At 34.8% G+C, this 22,500-nt stretch overlaps 1 protein-coding gene across 5 annotated transcripts in view; it reads left to right on the top strand.

Annotated features, from left to right (window-relative positions):
- Window positions 1–22,500, top strand: part of LOC136848150 (kin of IRRE-like protein 3) — a 285,171-nt gene that overhangs the window by 144,769 nt on the left and 117,902 nt on the right. For 3 of the 5 annotated variants that reach the window (XM_067120424.1, XM_067120426.1, XM_067120425.1), the window contains exon 1: window positions 21,111–21,297. In XM_067120424.1, the coding sequence (XP_066976525.1) occupies window positions 21,249–21,297 (49 nt within the window). In that variant the 5' untranslated portion in view covers window positions 21,111–21,248. Of the gene's footprint in view, window positions 1–15,994; window positions 16,073–21,110; window positions 21,298–22,500 lie in introns of those variants that run through there. The other 2 variants (XM_067120428.1, XM_067120429.1) reach the window with 1 other exon arrangement.

Here is a 22,500-nt window from a genome sequence, read left to right on the forward strand (position 1 = left end):
AATAAGATGCATTGCGGAAAATCCGAAATGAACATTGCTCTGCATAATTAAGAAAACTAGTAAAGAACTCGCTGAGTTGGTGCAGATGGAATGGCATCAAAAGTGCTTTCGTGAGAAAAAAACAAAATTTAATTAACATGACATTAAATTACACTAGATTATTTCTTACTGGAAACCCTAGGCATACTTCAGAGACAAGTACACTTATTGTTAGATTATTATTAATTTAGCTTTTATCTGTAGAAAATTGTCTTCGTTACAGCGAAATGGCAAATGTAAATACAATGTACAAATAGATAGGTAGATAGGTAAATAGAATTGACGAGGGAAAAAAATAGACAAATAGACAGGCAAATACGGAAAGACGAAATAAAACGAGAATAATGATACTAACAATATACAGAATTATATCCTCACATTCCTTTGAATATTTCAGAAGTAAAAATAGGGAACACAAGTCAAAAAAAAAAAAAGAATTAAGGCGCCGTGTGAATAATAAAAGGTTAACGCGTAGAAACCTTCTTTCTAGTTAATCTCTCATTACCTGTTACTTCCTAGGGAACCAAGGCTGACATTTTTATGAGGAAGCTGCCCTTTCCCTGACGACTTTTAGTTTTCTGTAAAAGAAAACTATTATGCCGGCTTTGTCTATCCGTCCGCACTTTTTCTTTCCGCCTTCAGATCTTAAAAACTACTGAGGCTAGAGGGCTGCAAATTGGTATGTTCATCATCCACCCTCCAATCATCAAACATACCAAATTGCAGCCCACTAGCCTCAGTAATTTATTATTTCATTTAAGGTTAAAGTTAGCCATAATCGTGCTTCTGACCACGATATAGTACAGGCCACCATCGGGCCGTGGTTAAAATTTCACAGGCCGCGGCTCATACAGCATTATACCGAGACCACCGAAAGATAGATCTGTTTTCGGTGGCTGTACAGAAAACTCGATCGCGCCGAGGAAACTTCGGCGCATTTTTTACTTGTTTATTGTAAACTGTGATTAGGTTACTTTTTTTGAATTTGTCTTACCTCTGACTTTGTGGAATCTTTTCCCTCTAACTCAGTTTAAGTCGAAGCGAAGGTTCTTTCCTTACAAGAGACGTTCATTGACGTTATCATCCTCTCTCTCTCTCTCTCTCTCTCTCTCTCTCTCTCTCTCTCTCTCTCTCTCTCTCTCTCTCTCTCTCTCCCCCTTTCAGTGATTCAGTATAGTTTGACGATTCTTCATCTATAGAGTAACCAGTTTTCAAACATTTTATTCTCACTCGTGTTGTTACTCCTAACCCTTAAGCAATATAGTGCCACTTCTCATTCTCTTTATTACCACTCCCAGTTCATTTTAGTTCCTCCTCTGATTTTTATTTATTCAGCTGTAAAATCTTTATATCTTCACGAACAATCGCTATTTTCATTTAAAATCCTCTTTTGGTTAATCATATGTTTGCTACAATCCTTATTTTTAATTTGACTTCCAGTCCTCTTGAGCAGGACTTCCAATCTTTAGTGGAACTTCTAATGCTCACTTCCCATTTGCAATGCTCTTTACCGTCGGTCTATATTCTCTTTTAAGTTACATAGACAGATAGACAGACAGATAGATACGGAGCCAAGCGGACACTGAAAAAAAAAAAACCAGACGCGCAAATATTAATCAAAGTTAGATTTTTAACCAATACTATCCGCTGATCCGTACTCGTACTCGAAAAACTCCAGACGGAATATATACGATAACAAAAGCCAGGTTCATCATGTCGACGCGAGGAAAAATGCCGAAATTAATCATCCTCTCGCTGGAAAGATTGCATTTCATCTCGACTTTACCCAGGCAACAGCGATGCAAAGTCTCGCAAATGAAAGAAGCCGGCAATGGTGATTTTTTTTTTTTAATGTAATTCTTATAAACGGGATATTTTCTTTTATTCATTTCCCAATCTGAATTTGTTTTGAGGTTAGAGCACGTCTTATACGCATGTGTGTGCGCCTAAGCTCGCACATGCACACACACACACACACAAAAAGGAACTGATTAGAGGCTAATTCTGTTTGACGAACCTCCACCCGGTTGCTAGTACTGGCCAGAAGGTTGAAAATCATACTCGTAATAAAGGATAATTTACCCTATGTTTTTGTATGGAAATGGCCTCTCACACCTTCCCGTATGAAAGTTAGATATGTTGGCCAGCTGATCAGGTGAAAAACGCCATTTTCAAAAGTTGTGGCGAGAGCTCCTTCTGATGCTGAACGCCTCTGATGCATTGGGAAAGAGTAGATGGAAGAATAAGATGAATGCCATGAATTATGGGAAAAATAATAACTGGAGATATATTTCATCCGTTCATTGCCAGACTGAAAGTGAAAGTGTTTGGCAGTTATAATGGGAGTGGAAGTGAACAGAATGTAGCCATAAATTTAATTTTGAGATGTAAAAATAAGTTAAGTATACCTTAGTTTAACCAGACCACTGAGCTGATTAACAGCTCTCCTAGGGCTGCCCCGAAGGATTAGACTTATTTTACGTGGCTAAGAACCAACTGGTTACCTAGCAACGGGACCTACAGCTTATTGTGGAATGTAAGTTCGGTAAGAAAGAAATGAAAGCAGGACATGAGAGGAAAAAGAAATGTGCACTAGGATTAAAAAACACACAAAAAAAAATAAATGCGGAGAACGAAGGGTTGAAATAGTGAAGAATGTACACTAGAAATCAAATATCAAGCTAAACAAAATGCGATATAAATTAAAATAGATCAGCATTGTAAGTTGCTTTGGTCACGTTTAGAGAATAGAGAAGGCTTGGTTAATGAAATGGTTTATAATTCAAAAGTTCTGGGAGGGATGACGAAAGGGAGAGAGAGTGTTGATTACATGAAGCGGAAGAGGTGCTGAAACGGGAATGCCTTCATATCATAGTAAAGTGGTGCAGTTTATATAGAGGGAGTAGACAAGCTGATAAAGAGCCCACTGTCTGTGTCTATGAAGCTGCTGACGCTGCGGTGGCTTTATGCACTGGGGGTCAACCTCGAATCAGCATATAGTAGCTATATGGTTGAATATTTTTATTTTGCTGTCCCATGGAATTCGTTCTCTTTTTTATGGAAAACGGCACATTAGTTAATGTATATGTACAGTAGGCTATGTATGTGTATATATATATTACATATATATATATATATATATATATATATATATATATATATATATATATATATATATATATATATGTATGTATGTGTACATTTATGTATATATATGTATGTATACATTTATGTATATATATTATATATATATATATATATATATATATATATATATATATATATATATATATATATATATATATATATATATATATATATATATATATATATATATATATATATATATATATATATATATATATATATACATATATGTATAGTATATATATATATATATATATACCATTATTTGAGCATATGTGTATTATACAACATTATACACCTCTCTCTCTCTCTCTCTCTCTCTCTCTCTCTCTCTCTCTCTCTCTCTCTCTCTCTCTCTCTCTCTCTCTCTCAGTTGTAGCTTTCAATGAGCACTCTTAAGGCATTTCTTTTCTAGTATTCTAGCGATATATATATATATATATATATATATATATATATATATATATATATATATACATATATATATACATCTATATATCCGCTGGAATACTAGAAAAGAAATGCCTTAATAGTGCTCAATGAAAGCTACAACTGAAAGAGAGAGAGAGAGAGAGAGAGAGAGAGAGAGAGAGAGAGAGAGAGAGAGAGAGAGAGAGAGGTGTATAATGTTGTATAAAAACACATACGCCCAAATAATGGTATATTCAGTGACAGCGTTTGCATGGTACATCGAGTTTAGCATACATAATACATTTTTATTTCCTAACAATAATAATAATATGCAAAATATAATATTCTATCCACGTGGAAGCTTAGACTAATCCCAATGTAAATATTTATTTTAATTGTAATAGCTCAGTTTTGAACGCAAGGCAGCGGAAATCTCAGTTTAATACATTCAAATAATTTTCTGACTCGTTGATGCCCTACTTATTCTTAATAGAGGTTGATTTCCAAACAATAAATTTGATACTAATCAGCTCAGATTACTATTATAGGCGGGATATTTTTTATATGATGTTGCAAGAATATTAATGAGCTTTTAAACCCAAAAAAAAGTAATTCAAGCTGAAAAAATTGAGCTCCAGGACCTGTTTTTCAATCAGCACAAATTTACAAAGGTCATATTTTTTAATAATTTAGTTGTGTGTCAGAAAGTGTGGTAATAAATTTGTTACTTTGATCATGAATGGAAAGATGGGTGTGTAGGCGCGGGGCGGGGGAGGTTACTTTTCAAGCGTCTTTCCCGTCTTTTATTTAAGTGTCTCTTGGTCTCGTAGTCGGTGGGGTATGAGGCTGAACGAAAATATTGTTGATTAGTAGATCTCATACTCATTTTCCACTCCATCCTCCCTTTCAGGTTGATGGGACTCTGTTAAATGAGTCTGAAGTTTTAACTATACATGGTGTAACTTGTGACTCACATCTTACTTTTGAGAAACACCCTGATGGAAGTGTCAGCAAATGCCACACAAAAGTTAGGTATTGTACGTAAGGCCTCATATATTCATAACAGTGATCAAATCAATGGAAACTTTTTTAGGTCATTTATCAATCCTTTACTGGAATACTGTTCTCCGGTGTGGATAACTGCCTCTGCCAGAGATTTATCTCTATTAGACAGAGTGGTTCTTGGTGGTAGGTGCTTTTTCCTAACATTAGCAGTTATGATTTGGACCATCGCCGGATGGGTTCTTGTTTGTCAGTCTTTCGGAAGTTGAACTTTAACAGAGAACTTTCACATCCAGAACTAATCCTTGACTCCCTTTCCTGCCGAGAGCAACCAGATTTGCAGAACAGCAGCACCAGTATGCAGTATGTGTGCCTCTCTGTCGAATTCTCAGTTCCAGAGGTCCTTTATTTCTCACACCGTTGGACTGTGGAACTGTCTCCCTGAGGGCGTTGTGCATTTGGAACCTCAAAAGTTCAAGCGAAGATGCAATGCATTACTGCCCTAAGGCAGTTCTCCTTGTGTTTTATAACTTGCTTATATTTTAATAGATTTACTTATTAATTTTTTAATTTTTTTCTAATAACTGAACTCTTCTTTCTGTGTTTCTTATTACCTTCCAACTTCTTTCAAAGCTTGACTTTCATTTCAATGGCCCTTGTGAGCTTGTTCCATATGAATAGGGTTCATCTGAATAATAATGCAATAGCAACCATTTCTTCCAAGTTTTCACGTTTTATTCTGAGAGAGAATTCCTTGTCCTTAATAAGAATCTTGCGAGGTATGGAAATGAGACTTGATGGACTAATTACCTCTCGCTAACCAATTTTTAAGTTACACCTCATTGGATTTTTAAAGGATAATCGATGGGAGGGGGCGAAAATTGCAGCATCCTCATGGGTAGGGGACTATCATTGATCATTTAAGTTACGGTTGGATGTATCAACCACTACATGGGGTTGTATGTCGAAACGTAAAATTAGGTATTAGGTAGGTACGGTAAGATTAGGTTAGAAAAGGCTAGGTAAGATTAGGTTAACTTAGGGATTTTGTCGGAACTCGTTTCTAGTATTCTTTAAAATATTATAGCATTTTTTAACCTCTTCAGATATTAACGCTTCACATAAATGAAAGGTATCTCAGGAATTTAAGGATTTGATTTGTCTTGTGTAAGTGAATAGACTGTGGATCTAGATGTAGTGGGATGGTTAGACATTACACATTATCTGAAATGAATTTCTGTTTTCTAACTATTTAAAACAAGGTTCTGAAGAATTCCAAAACTCGAATATATATTAAGATCATGTGGAGGAACGCGTAGAGTATTATACTGCAAACTACAGTTAAATGAGTGTTTGAAACAAGATATAATACTTCTGAAAGTTTTATTTCATTTTAATTTGGAGATGAATATGTCTGGAAATAATCTAGCTTATGTAATTGTAGAAAATAAGATTAGGTGAGACACAGCGAGAGACGAACAGAAAGAGGAATTAAGTGAGAAATTAAATAAATTTAGATTTTGGAACAAGGCTATCCAGTACTATATATATATATATATATATATATATATATATATATATACATACACACACATATATATATCACACACACCAGAGTTAAAGTGGGGAAATTATGGAAACAGACATTAGTCTGCTGCGAGATATCAATTTCTGTGCGATATGAATGGAACGGCGGAACAGTCGCTGAAGGTCACTCCAGGTACTGGATTACTATGCTCTCAAAGGATTAGCAACAAGGTTAATTAGCTATGAATGCTTGATAAATCCTGGGACCTCCCTTTGACCCTCTCAGTTCACTCCAGCCTTTGGCCAGATAGCGCGGACGCAGTTACACGGCTGATTGAGACGTGGAGATTGGTTTAGAGTAGATAGAGGGATTGAGATAGAGGAGGGAAGAGATAGAGGCGCAAAGAGGCAGAGAATAAAAGGGACGTGGAGATAGAGAGAAAAAGATGTTAAAAAGAACAGATTAGGACAAGGAAATGTCTTAGAATGGTTGCTTCTTAATGAAAACGTTAAAAAGAACAGATTGGGACGCAAAAATTCCTTACGGTAGTTGCGTCTTAGTGTTTGTGTGCACGAGCACTTTTCTAAAATAATTTGTCGACAAAAATCATGAATGTTGTCTAAAACAAAGATATTGCTTCACTTAAGATCATCTTTACCCCTTTCGTTTAAAAGGGGAAACGATCATTTATTTTTACTGATTTCCAATAATAGTAATTCGTTTGATTTAATTAATGATCTTAAAAGCAACAAACGGGATAGAACTCATTCTAACGGAAACAAATTCTCTTTCCTTCTCGCAATCTTGTTTGCTTCTCTCTCGCCAAAATGACAGTTTTCCTTCTACCTCACTGAGGTAAATGGAATATTGTGTATTCTTTTCTTACGTGGTCGAAAAACACACTGCTGGAATCATAGTAATTTCTCTCTCTCTCTCTCTCTCTCTCTCTCTCTCTCTCTCTCTCTCTCTCTCTCTCTCTCTCTCTCTCTCTCTCGGTGAAGGTTCTTCGTAGCAGTGGTGCTATGATCTCACAACTGAGAAGCCTCGGGTTCAATCTGAATTTCCCCCATAAAACCTATCTTGCCTTTGCAAGTACTTATGACCGCTCAACTGTTGTAGGTAACAGCCCTTGTTTTATATACATACATGCATATATATATATATATATATATATATATATATATATATATATATATATATATATATGTATATATATATATATATATATATATATATATATATATATATATATATATATATATATATGTGTGTGCGTGCTGCAGAAGCTTCTTGGTTTCAGGTATAATTTTCATAAATCAAAGCTCGTCAACATACATTCAGCACGCTCTACTTATCTTCAAGGTTGTGTCATTACAAAGCCGAAATATAAACCTTACATTATATTGTGAAGTAATTATTCACATTGTAATTGATGCTGTCAAATATTTTTCTTTACAGTTTGCATACCTGCTTAGAAGGCGTGAAATACTGCATCGCAAATACACTTAAAAAAGCAGCGCTAACTGTATCATAACCTGGCCCCTAATAGTGAGAGCGAGAGAAAACAGGTGACCCGGAGTAATTGGCTGTAAACAAATACTCGGGGGGTGTCAAGCAAATATTGGCTTCTATTTCCTTTATTTATGGCGGCAATATGCGTTTGCGCTGCAGCGATATACAATACTTTTGCATTAGTTGTTGATATACGGCGGCCATGAATCCATTGTGCTCTGCTATGATTCATGGTGCTGGGAAAACAATGGTTGGTTGAATTTCGGAAGCCGTGGCCATGATCCCGTGGAGGTCAGATCGATACGTTGGAATGCTCGCCAAAAGTCGTTCAAATGCAATTGTAGTGTAATGAGCTAGGCATTAATGTCTTTCTCTTCTAGCCATTATCGGCTCGGATCTCGCTTGCCAAAGGGAATTATACTTACTTTCAAATTTCAAGACTTTCAGAGAAAAACGTCTCCCAATAGAGGAGAACATAATGAAGTTTAAGAAATCATTATTGCTGTTTCAGTACAGATAATTCCTGATAATTGGTTAGCAAATTGTATACTCGAGTGCATCATAAAAATTAAAGACTTCATGAATATAAGAAAGCGACGACAATCAAACACACAGCCAATTTAACAGTTCGGGATCGCCCAGTATCTATTTGTTTACTGAGTAGAGAACAATTTAGTTTCACTTACATAGGTCAGAGTCCGTGAAATTCTGGATGTAGCTGTGTATGCATTGACAGCGTTTTCTATGATAATGTTCTTCGCAGAAAATTTGCACATCTAGGGAGAGGCATCAGCAAAAATATTGCAGACAAAAATCAAAACAGTTCTTTCAATAGAAAAAGAATGAAATAAAAAAATTCCTTACAGACGATCATTCCTAAAGGTTAGATTTGCATTTAATTCAACGCATTTTCGTACGCTTCAAGCATTAAAGATCTGTTTACAAGGTTACAAATTCATTTGCTGTAACCAGGTGTAATTAATATTCATTATGTAAACATGAATGTAAAATAACTTTTCCTTCTCTCCTCGATCATACTCTCACAGAAATTATTCTCCTTTTCTTATATTTTAGTCCTTTAGTATTTTATTACATATTTTTTTTCATCAAGGGTACAAGTTTGGCAAAACCAGAAACGAAGCAAGGTCACATATCTGCTGAAATTCAAAAGACCGAGAGTGAAATTGATTGTAAACATTGCGTCTTTGTGCCACATATCATTTTTATATGAGGAACGTTTAATTTCATAAATACAAGGTTCATTCTTTTACACCATCCGAGATTGGGTTATCTCATCATCATTATCTCCAGCGTCAACCCTTTCGCAAAGCAACAAATTAATATACTGCAGCATGAGCATCGCATCTCTCATTGGAGCTTTCATTTACATCTCAAAGGTACAAAATGGCCAACCTTTTCACAGGAATCGGGCATCCTCTTATCTGGCCGTTTAATCAGATGGCATCATGAAAATTCCAAGCTTTCATTTCGTGCCCGAGTGTTTTATATTTCATAATCGACGGTTTCCCAGCCTGAGTGATCATACAGGAGTCTGCGTCATTCATTGCGTGAATGAATGCGCGGGCGCACGCATGCGTAAGCACGCACAAGTACACACACACACACGTACACACTCACACTTACAGTAGTAGTCTGTATTTCATATTTTTTCTTATGAGAATGGATGAAGCAAATAGGTGCTTTCTCATACATTACTTTCTTAGTAAGTATACGTCTTATGCCTACTTAATTTTTTTCCCCTGAAGGGTTCCCTGATGTCACCTGTCACATTGCTGTCCTCCTTTTAATTTTCCCCTTTTAATTTTCTCTTTTAGATTTCCCTTTAGATTTCACTTTTAATTTTCCATTTTAATCATCCGTTGTGATTTCACCTTTAATGGTCCCTTTTAATTTTCCCTTTGATTTCACATTTAACTTTCCATTTTAATTATGCATTTTGATTTCACTTTTAACGACCCATTTTAATTTTCCCTTTGATTTCACATTTAACTTTCCATTTTAATTATCCATTTTGATTTCACTTTTAATTTTCCCTTTTAATTTCCCTTTTAATTTTCCCTTTGATTTCATATTTAACTTTCCATTTTAATTATCCATTTTGATTTCACTTTTAATTTTCCCTTTTAATTTCCCTTTTAATTTTCCCTTTGATTTCATATTTAACTTTCCATTTTAATTATCCATTTTGATTTCACTTTAAATTTTCCCTTTTAATTTTCCCTTTTAATTTTCTTTTGATTTCACATTTTTTCCATTTTAATTATCCATTTTCATTTCGCTCTAAATTTTCCCTTTTAAGTTTCCATTCCGATTTTACTTTTAATTTTCTATTTTAATTATATATCCATTTTCATTTCACTTTTAATTTACCCTTTTAGTTTTTACTTCCCTTTCATTTTTTTTTTTTTATGCCAGGCTGACCGTCTTCTCTGACGTTATTTCTCTTCAGTCTTCACCTCTCGTATAATTCATTTCAGTTTAGAAATGTAACTCACTAATAATAATAATAATAATAATAATAATAATAATAATAATAATAATAATAATATACATTAATTCATTTCAGTTTAGAAATGTGGCTCATAATAATAATAATAATAATAATAATAATAATAATAATAATAATAATAATAATAATAATATTTAAACAAGGAATTTACTGTGATACCTGCTTAAACACGCTGATGGTACCAACGCTACGGCTCCATCAACTTGGCGATGTATATGGAATGATATTTTATTAAGCAATAAACAAAGTACTTTACGAGTGATTAGACCACACACTCAAATTTGAGTGATACCGCAAAAATTGAAAAGTATTGTATGCATCTTCAAGGGCTACAAGATCAACGTAAGACTTTCATATATTCAGTACCTAGAAAATTAGCTAATGTTTTAATAAGTATTTTTGTCACTGGAAGGCAAGAGGGACACGTGTTAACTATATATATATATATATATATATATATATATATATATATATATATATATATATATATATATATATATATCATCTTTCGAACGCATACAGTGCATCGGTACCTGAAGAAGAAGACTGAGTGTTTTCGAAAGCTTATACCTTGTAAATTAAAGAATCTGGAATCTAAACCATCCCGTCTTGTTGTAGTTTAATACAATATATATATATATATATATATATATATATATATATATATATATATATATATATATATATATTTATAGATATATATATATATACATATATATATGTATTTATGTATATATATGTGTGTATATATATATACAATTATGTGTGTATGTGCGTGTGTTTGCAGCCTATATATATCAATTCGCCTTTAACTTCTCAGTCATCTTCTTTAGAAACAAGCTCATAATAATCAGGCTTTAATCCTATTTTTGCAATAAAGAAGCTTCTCAGTTTCGTAAATCCTGCTAAATCTCCAGTAAGAAGATTTTCCTTAATTTAGCTGACATCGCCGCCGTCCCCTGTCTGCTAACTGCGTATCTCATCAGTTCACTTTTATTAAGAAAAATAAGACTATTGGTTACAAAGATTTTAAATAATAATAATGATAATAATAATAGACAAAAATAATAATAATAATAATAATAATAATAATAATAATAATAATAATAATAATAATAATAATAATAACAATAATAATAATCTGCATTATTACTGTAATATCTTCTCACATTATTCAATCAAAGTTGGTTTGAAACATAAAGGCATGCTTTACTTGGTTATAATCTCGTATAATGATGTATAATGCCAGTCGAGCGATTCACGAAAATAAAAAAATGGGAATCATTAGATAAATCAGACTGATGAAATCAATGTGTATATAATATATATATATATATATATATATATATATATATATATATATATATATATATATATATATATATATATATATATATATATATATATATATATATATATATATATATATATATATATATATATATATATATATATATATATATATATACACACACACACATATTTAAGCGAGAGAGTGAAACCGAGAGAAATATATAAAAATCATTCCTATCTCTCGCTTTTCCCCAGTTACCCTTTCACGATCTCTTCCAATATTCGATTCCCCGCATTCCCGACTTCGCCCTCGAAAAACATCCGTTTCTTCGTCGATTCGTTTTCTCCCTGAACCCTTTCATCGTCTTGCGCGACTCGTTTCTGCATGTCTTTAAGCTCGTTTTTTGGCGGATTATTGATTTACTTCCATTTCGCGGACCGCTGGTTCCATCTGCTAAGGAGAATAACTTTCGGACAAACTCCCGCTTCTCATCGTTGAGCTCATTATTCCGATTAATACTCACAAAGAGATCGTTAATGGGAGAGTAATTGCTTCTACACCTGGATCGAGCAATCATTTCTTTGTTCTTCGGGGATATGTATATATATATTATATAGTGTGTGTGTGTGTGTGTATGTGTGTTTGTGAGAGAGAGAGAGAGAGAGAGTGAGTATGTGCGTGTATGTGTCCTTGTTTGTGCTTGTTTATGTAGACAGTATCTAATATTAAGTCTCGGTCAAACTCCTGCACTTTTAGGGCACACACACATACACACATATAATATATATATATATATATATATATATATATATATATATATATATATATATATATATATATATATATCCTGACATTTCTTAGAATTAGATAGACGCTAGCACGCATGCGAGCAAACGCAATTGACTGAGCGTCGCCCCGTAACTCCATCATCATAAAATGTAGCCCGTTAACAGCGCCGCTGATTAAAGATAAATATTATAAACTCCCTCTTTCCACCAATGATGATAAAAGGACGAGAGAACGCGACTTACGTTCATGAGCTGCGGCTGATGATTAGCCCCAAATTCATTGGCCCAAAACCGTTCGCATGGTTGGAGGCGATGCGTCAGACCGAGTGCCGGACCTCGATCCCTTCATTTATTCACTTCGGTTTTTCATTATCGCGTTGTCGTTGGCGGCGACGTTTGAAGGGTTAAGAGGCCCAGGTTTGTAGGGGGAGGGGGAGCGGGATCGGGTGGGGGTGTCGTTGGATAACGGATGGGGGACGTAGTGGGCAAGGAGACTGCATAAATAAGCGCGAAATTTTTTGCTAGACAACGGGAGGTAGGAAGGCGACAGAAAACGGGATTGGAATCGTAAACTGAAATATTCACGGAGATGGCAATCGTGAATTTCGAATCGTCTAAAGCGGAAAGGATTCCGTGTTCATTTTCTGAGGTGGCCAGAAATGCGTGTTCCTGAACAGTCGATGCCATAAGGAAATTGACATTTTTTAAAACTATTGTATGAAACAACGACAAGAGGCTTGCCTTTATCGGGTTAAAGCGGATACTTCCTGCAATACTACAGTGCTTGGATTGGCCTCGTCTGGCTGGTAGCGAACGCGATATTCAGGAAAATATAGCATCGCTGTTGTAAACATTTGCGTGTCAAATGTAGCAAAGAGAGCTGGGAGCAGCTTCATATTGTCATTGAGACGCCTTATCAAGATTATCTTTGAAACTTGGATTAGCCTACTATTACCTAATCAACCTTATCCAGCTAACTGGGGGTTTCGACTAAAGTCGCAATGATTTTCTTCTACGGATTGTATACAGTTCCGCTTTCTTCTTTTTTAAGAATGTGTGTGAAAAGTGAATGAAGGGTGTGAAGGGTGTTCGTATAAAATTGATTCTATTAGATATTTCATAATCTTCTGGTATATTCACTTGTAAATAAAAAAAATGTATTGTTGGTAACTAGCAAACAAAAACACTAAATTAAAAAAACTAATTTTTGAACGAGGATGGGGTATTCAAAGAAATACATGGCTGTCTTATTTCCTGTGTGCGCAATGTTCGAAGGACGAGAGATATGGACAGCTCAGTGAATTTATGTGATCCATGACCGAAAGGAAAACAGAGAGCAATAAAAAAAAGTCAATAAACAGCAGGGAATCCGGAATCCGACACTTGTGGGGAGGGGTAACGGTACTGCAGGAACTATTTTTGGCCATGGGGGAGCGAACTGTAACCGTAGGTTAGTTTGATTTGGTTTATGAAATTCTGGCTGTCAAGCCAACCCCTTTGGCACTTTCGGCCGTTCAACGCGTAAGACAATGAAAAAAATGGTGTTGGAGTAGATGGACAGCAAGATAAAGAGGCCAAGAAAATAAAGGAGATGATGATACAAAAATGGAACTGTGAGAAAACCCCACTTTTGCACTAAGAACAATGAGAGGATTTGTACAGCAAGACTGAAGAAATGGACTTGAGGTAAAAGGCTAAAAAAGTGGATGCAGCTAGGGCCGAAAAGTCCTTGCAAACAGCCTTGAGTAATGCCTACATTGCACCATGTGAGGTGCACTTACGGCACTGCTTCCCTACGGTGACCGCAGCTAAGATATATATACGAATATCTCAGATTTCTGCTGAACAGTCCCCAAGCATTGGCAATAGAGAGATTGCAGAGTTCTGCTGCTAAAGACCAGGTCAGAATGGTCTGTTGGGAAAGAGTCAGCACTCCAGGTAGTAAATGGGATGTAACATAAAGAGAGAGAGAGAGAGAGAGAGAGAGAGAGAGAGAGAGAGAGAGAGAGAAAGAGAGAGGAAAATACCCTCTGGATGCTTTTCTTTTGCAGGATTAAAGTGGAAACCATTAAAAGGTTTTTCTTCAGAAGATTGCAATATTTGGTAGAGGTTTAAAAAATGCAGTGTTTCTTTAAGTAGCAGATAAAATTTGTGTTACTATTTAGTGCACAATAAGTAGTTGGGAATATATCGTTAAGTATCCTGGTTAGAAAATGAAATATTGTTTACATTATGTCTAAAATTGTGTATATTGTCATTTCTCTTACTAACGCTTAACAATTGCTAAAAACGCACTGTAAAACAAGAAATTTGTGTCAACAACTACACAAACTGCTAATTAAAAATCCTGTTTGTAAATATACTTGGAGGCTCATTAACACTTTTAAAAGTTTTTTTTTTTAATTCTCAATTTAATTTCTTAAACTGGTTGAGCTAGATTTTAACTACCTGGCGCACGCGGTCCTTCTACCTCAAAAAAAAAAAAAAAAAAAAAAAAAAAAAAAAAAAAAAACTCTTGCACATCAGCGCAATCAGAAACCCACATCGGGACCATTACCTAGCAATATGAGAGAATATTGTTGTGCAGTTAGATCTTCTTTCTACGTTCTAATTTCGTTAAATTTGGGCTTCGAGTGCAATTAGGGGAAATAATAAAAAAAAAAAAACGTGTACGACGATGAACTCTGCAAAAAAGAAAAACTCCCAAGATAATATTCAGTTTGCTTTTATGGCCACTTCGCCCCAGCTCATAAGAGGGTGGAGGATACAAGGCGCTTTTCCTCCATTACGCGAGTGAGTTCCAACCATTATTTTTTTGTTTATTAACGTGTTTACTTGAAATGGGTTCTTAATGAGGAGCATTAAAACTGAAGACCTGTTTGCTGAAGGTAGAGCATACACACATACACACGTACACACATATAATATAATATATATATATATATATATATATATATATATATATATATATATATATATATATATATATATATATATATATATATATATATATATATATATATATATATTTATATATATATATATATATATATATATATATATATATATATATATATGTGTGTGTGTGTGTGTGTGTGTGTGTGTGTGTGTGTGTGTGTGTGTGATTAGTCGATTGATTAGTATGGTTAAGATTAATCAGCCTTAAGCTAGCATGTGTCCTCGTACAAAGGTAGCCCGTAAGTGTGGTAAGGTGTTAATGGGATTGAGATGCCTGTCGTGGACCATTTGACAAGCCCACCCAACCGACACTAATGTGATTTAGTTGATGTGTAATGCACGTGCGAATGCGGACAAAATATTTGCGATAATACGTCGTGACTATTTCCGAGAAAAAGATTTCAGATAATCCATATTTTGCATTAGCGAATGAAATATAAACAAGAACGCAATGGTCATCAGTTGTTAATCCATTAACAATATGCTCCATTAGATCCTCTCTCTCTCTCTCTCTCTCTCTCTCTCTCTCTCTCTCTCTCTCTCTCTCTCTCTCTCTCTCTCTTTAAGGGAAGGTTATTTCAAAATCTAATTTTTTTTAGTGCAGCGTTCCTCTGGGGTCTGTCTCTCCCGGTGAAGGAATTCTTTGCATTCTGTTTGTTTGTCTTGTCTTGTTTGTGTTCAAAGAAAAAAAAATAAAAGTAATGCAATTATTTATTTCCGTTTGACAGGTGTCATGCTTGAAACTAATAACTTCATTCAAAACTTATCATTTACCTAATTTACAGGAGCGTAAACTGAAGGACTGCTGACATCGAATGTTAATTTTCAGCGCCGAGGTCCAGATGAAAAAGTAGTGTTACAAGGTAAGTCGAACTTACTGTTTCAGACTTGTAGACAAGTTATATTTCTCGACGAGTTAACAAGGTTATAGTTGAATGGCAGGTTTCAGTTTTGTATTTTCATTAAAGTATAAAGATTAAGAAAAAGAGTGAAATCTCAGCTTAAAGTTAAATGTCACATATTAGAATCAAACTCGAGATCTATATCAAATACTGAACAAATTGTACTTTATAAGGTGTCGTCAAGGTGAGAGAATTGAAAAGCAAGTCATTGTACAACTTGAGCCAAGGACGTAATCAGTAAAAATTGACCTGATGATATTATTAATTAACAGCTCTTAATCATGTTCTGCAACTTTACTATAAATACTTCTAATATTTCCTCAGATAACTGGCATGTAGACATTTAATGAACATTGAATTCATCTAAAGTTGCGTAACGATTACATGGTTTAGACCAATTACTAAGTCAAGTGCGGTCATAGTTAGCCACGTTCATCTGTCAAATTATCTTCATTTAGCATAAGAGAAACGTTCTTAAAAATGTTATTTACTAAAGAATATTCTAGTCACGGAAGATCGAGGTCAAATTAGGAGTCAGGGTCAGGTTAAAAGGGAAAGAAAAACCGGTTAATAAACAGAATATAGATAATATTCTGAGTGAAATTTGATTCACATCTAGTAATCTGTATAACAATATTAGAAAAAGAATTCGAAACGTCATAACAAAAAATCTAGCAATAAAAAAGAAGGCCAAAATAAATATGAACACATGACACGGTTGTTTTGCCATGCCACTTATTTCATCTAAAAAAAAAAAAATAAATTAACTCCCAAAACGATTGATCGATTCTGCCAATATTACTAAGAATGGAATTTTCATTGACTGGAGCACAAAACTATTAGGATATAAATAGTTCGGTAAAACGAAGATTTAGTTGCACTGCCAGAAGCCTAATTATTCTTGCTATCAATTGTCATCGCTGGAAAGCATTGCTGATCTCTAGAGACTTCATTCACCTTTCAAATTGATCCGGGGACGTAAATTCACATAGAAAACAATGTAATATTGAGAATGTTATTATGTGAATAATGTTGATATCTGCACTTAGTCCGATAGACATGTAAGAGAGAGATGTTAGGCTTACGATCACATATATATATATATATATATATATATATATATATATATATATATATATATATATATATATATACACACATACAATATATATATATATATATACACATATACAAATATATATATATATATATATATATATATATATATATATATATATATATATATATATATATATATACATATATATATAATAGCTTTCCTAGGGTTTCGGATTTGTCTGTTTGTTAGCAAGTTAACCTGGCATTACGACATATCAATTAACTCCCTGACCGTTACCCATCCAAGAGATGATTAGACTCAGAGGTATTAGGCCTTTTGCATGTGCGTGAAATATTTTACATATATGTGAATGTATATTTATGACAAATTACCATATAATTTCATCTTTAGTTTTCTACAAAAGAAAACTGTTGTGCCGGCTTTGTCTGTCCGTCCGCACTTTATTCTGTCCGCACTTTTTCCGTCCGCCCTCAGATCTTAAAAACTACTGAGGCTAGAGGGCTGCAAATTGGTATGTTGATCATCCACCCTCCAGTCATCCAACATACCAAATTGCAGCCGTCTAGCCTCAGCAGTTTTTATTTTAAGGGTAAAGTTAGCCATAATCGTGCTTTTGGTAGCGATATAGGATAGGCCACCACCCGGCCTTGGTTAAAGTTTCATGGGCCGTGGCTCACATAGCATTGTACCGAGATCACCGAAAGATAGATCTGTTTTCGGTGGCCCTGATTATAAGCTGCAGCGGCTGTACAGAAAACTCGATTGCGCCGAAGAAACTTCGGCGCATTTAATTTGTTATATTTTAGTAATAATAACATCAGTATCGACCATTGAAACTTGACGCTACGAGACTGTTTGTGCCTCTTAATATATTTGTTCTCCAATCTGTGATATTTTAGTAAGATTATTCTAACTATGCCCGCTTAGGAGTCTATGAATTCATTAAAGTATGGCTAATGTGAATGGTACACTGAAAACGTGCAAAGTTTAAACCTTTGAAATGAACACTGTCACGATATTTGAGAGAAGTATTAAACAACATGGAAATTCTGTTAGCTGGGCGCGATTTTCGTGAGAAGTTCCAATAACTGCCAGAGCACTCGACACCGAAAATGTCTAAATTTCACGTGATGAAACAATACACCAAGGTAACCGCGAATCGTGAACTGAAAGGTTTCCAGTGTAATTTACACTTGAATTCATTCCATCGTAAAATAGATCATAAACAATGTTACTTACTCGTCGAAGAATTGCCCTCTACCCAGAGTACTCTTGACACGACTGAATTTTCTCACTGGAAGCATTTGGCAACTCAGTCATGAATAAGGTGCCGTGCCAGATGTCAAATTTGTCACGTGGTTCCAGTAGAAAGCATTAATACTTGTTTTTCGACTTGCGTTCCAAAGTAATGGCTTCATCATTCACAGACGAATTCTGATTTACAGCAAGACAAGTATAAAGGAGGAGAAGTTCAATGAAGAAAAAAGGTGTCTATACAAAGTGTCAAGCATAAGTAAGTATAGTCAAAGCTGAACAGAAGTGTTATCCACATTTTAAATATAAATTATACGTACAGTTTGTGCGAAAGAAATAGCCAAGCTTATAGTCATTGATGAAATGTGTGGCCATTTTCATAGCTTGAAAAATGAACAATAATCTGGTCACGATAGGAAAGTACAAACGAAGAGAAGGAAAGAGGACAGAATCAACAACGGAATAAAAAATGAACAAAATAGGAAATGCAAACGTGAGTTATAAACCAACCCCTTTATAATGGATCTCCTCCATTTGAAGTCCAGTATTGCTAAAAGTTTCCTTGCCCCTTCGCAGATGATAAAGGAGGGGCTAGTGGCTCCGTAAAGTTTTGAACGCGAAAAATTTACTGTGTAGGGGGGAAAGCGACCAGCTTTTCATCGTACCGTCGTGTTTTACTGTTATGCAGAAATGTGCGCCTGATAAATCAGCTTCGGAATTAGTTACACGTCTTTTTGCGAAGACCAGTTCAAAACAGTTTCTGACAAGCTGAGCCTCTGAATGTAAATACTGGATATGTGTGAAGAAGAATACGTTATAACCTTTTTTTTTTGGGGGGGAGTGTTGTTATAGAATAAAACCAATTCCCTTCCCAAAGTTAAGAGTGACTATTAAGTATATCAGGTAACTTACATGCATTTTCGTTTCCATTTCAGGATTTTGCTATTAACTTGTTACCATGACCACTCAGTATCAAGCATATTAAACTTCAATTTTTTTTATTCATATTATAAATTAGGTTCCTGTAAATGAATCATTTAATTTCTACTCGAGGGGTACTTCGAGTACCCATAGAATTCTCACTGTAACCCATTCTTTAGGAAAATCACCTAATATTACGTTTTGCTTTACTGGGATGTTCAAATATTAACAATGAGGCAGGGGAGAGAGAGAGAGAGAGAGAGAGAGAGAGAGAGAGAGAGAGAGAGAGAGAGAGAGAGAGAGAGAGAGAGAGAGCTGTTCGTCAAGAGCTTTGCCGTCTCACCTGTGTTTGGTGAAAAAGATCTAATCAACCTTTCAAATCCTTTTCTTGAGCATGACACACATAAACACACAATTATATTATATATATATATATATATATATATATATATATATATATATATATATATATATATATATATATATATATATATATGTATGTATATATGTATGTATGTATATATGTATGTATGTATATGTGTGTGTGTGCTTGTCTGTGTACCTGATTACTGTTCTTCCCCAAGCGCCAGCTACGAAGCAAAACAGACGACTACGCCACGTTCATAATTCACTCTTTAGGTCAACAGGAACACAATCGCTTTGACGTGCCCAATTCCTTTCTTCCTCGAAATGAAAGGAAGAGAAAGCACATAGAGAGCTTATGTAATTCGCCCACTTATCCTCAGATTCCTTAAATACTTCGTACCCAAAATGTAAAAGCCTCCTTTTATGTTTTAACCGAAAAGGTTTCAATAAGATGTCGCTAATAACATAAAGGAGTAAGTCTTCCTTACGAGGGATAATCCTCTTTTTTGTTATGAGCTTAAAGACGTGGGTGGTGAAAAGCATGACAGATTTTATGGTTCGTTTGTCGGCTTCCTTCTTTTTTACCTTTTGGATTTTACTGGGAAATATCTTGAGCAGTTATGAAAGGCTTTTCTTTTCTTTGCTTAGTGCTTAGAATATTCAAAAGGTTACTTAGTACTTTTTATTTTATATCCGCAACAATAAACCTTATGGTTGACATCCTTTTAGCTGGTAATTTTGTTGACTGATCACATGAAGGATACCACAAATATAAATTGTTCCGGATATTTACTTTAAGAAAGAAGAAACATTTTAAGCCAATAGCTTTCATAACTGAAACAGACTTATTTGTTGCTGCCTCAGCAACTCCAGTTTACATTATAAATCGTCCACCGAGGGCAGCACCACTGGCCATGAAATACGACGCTCGAAAGAAATTCCACCACATCGCATTCATATCAGCATGACAGCTTTCGCCTAAGTTTGCAACGGGGGAGGAAAGGGGAGGAAAAACGGGGAAAGATATATGTGTTTGGTACTGTTAACAGGCTTTTTGTGGAAAGCCACTATCGCGGAAAGATACCGCTGGAGCTCGAGCTCCAACTGGCAAGCAAACCGAACGAGCTGGGCGGGCGGGGTAGCAAGCAAGCAGCCCGGGACGGCTTCCACAGTTCCCAGGTTTCTAGTAGTCACCTCGGTCGAGCTCGCTCAGCTGAGCCAGTGTGCTGCCAGCCACAGGAGGATAAAGGTCACGGTGTTGTTGTACCGCTCTCCCGATCCGTGCTGACTTGACTTGCCGTGTTGCAACGGCTCTCCCTCCTGGAGGTCAAACGTTAGAACTTTTTGATAATGTCCAAAGCTGCTTTAGGCATTAATGGTTTCGATATATGGTGGATGTAAGCGAATTATCATGGATTTTAGAACCCTCTAACAGATAACGAATATCAGATTGGAACAGTCTGCCAAAAACTATTGGAGAACTTTAGTCCATTCCGAAGTTAGTTCTTGAAAAAGATGTTGGCTTTACCGTCTTGGTGCGTTGGATACATCGCTATTTTACAAGGTAATTTCTTGTTCCACGTCCATTAAGTATTTCTTTTATAAATTTATTTTCCACAGCATACAGTGAACTTTCAGTCTACAGCAAATTATGTATATGTATGTATGTGAAAGCCTTGTAAACAATACATACCTGCATTTATGCACAAATAAATTATTGCCAATGATCTTTAGTAAACATTTTGCATAGATTTGACTAAGAACTTTACGAAACGAACAACCAACACTGATTTAGTTCATGAATTTCGTGACGAAAAAATTTAAAGAGTAGATACAAATTGGATTATGTACAAAACAATGGTAAAAAAAGTATTAATAAAGTTAGTCGTAAGTTACAGACATACACAATATATATATACAGTATATATATATATATATATATATATATATATATATATATATATATATATATATATATATATATATATGTGTGTGTGTGTGTGTGTGTGTGTGTGTGTGTGTGTGTGTGTGTGCGCGTGCGTGTGTGTGTGTGTGTTTTAATGTGTGAAACTATGAAACAAAGCTGAGGAAATTCATTCCAAAGAAAGCACCTGCATTTTACTTTTCATCTATCTATCTGTTTAACTATCTGTCCTATCCACCTGCAGTAAATGAGGGAGCAAACATACAGATGATCATAAACTCATACAAATGTTAGAAAAGACTTAAAGAAAATGGACGAGAAAAGTTTCAGTCCAGCTCCCTTTCATGAAAAGCATTTTTTCATTAGCTTTTGGTATTCTAGGGCGTTAGTACAGACATAGACACAAGATCGTTCAGCGCTTATGATTGCACTAATGCTCTCTCTCTCTCTCTCTCTTTGCGCATTTTATAATACACACACACTTTAACACACATATAATATATATATATATATATATATATATATATATATATATATATATATATATATATATATATATACTTATATATATATATATATATATATATATATATGTGTGTGTGTGTGTGTGTGTGTGTGTGGGTGTGTGTGTGTCTTTCTCTCCCTCTCTCTTTTATATACATAGTATATTTTCGTGTTAGCTTGCAAGAAAACACTAACATGTATATGTATGAATTCATGTATTAGACATAAAAATCCAGATAACAAAATAGATAAACAACTTATATCTCAAATAGACACTGAGATAATGACTGATGCTAATAATAGTGTAAATATAGTTTTATTAGCTACGGTTACCGATTT

This window comes from Macrobrachium rosenbergii, chromosome 18 (assembly GCF_040412425.1).
Source record: "Macrobrachium rosenbergii isolate ZJJX-2024 chromosome 18, ASM4041242v1, whole genome shotgun sequence".
NCBI classification, from domain to species: domain Eukaryota; kingdom Metazoa; phylum Arthropoda; class Malacostraca; order Decapoda; family Palaemonidae; genus Macrobrachium; species Macrobrachium rosenbergii.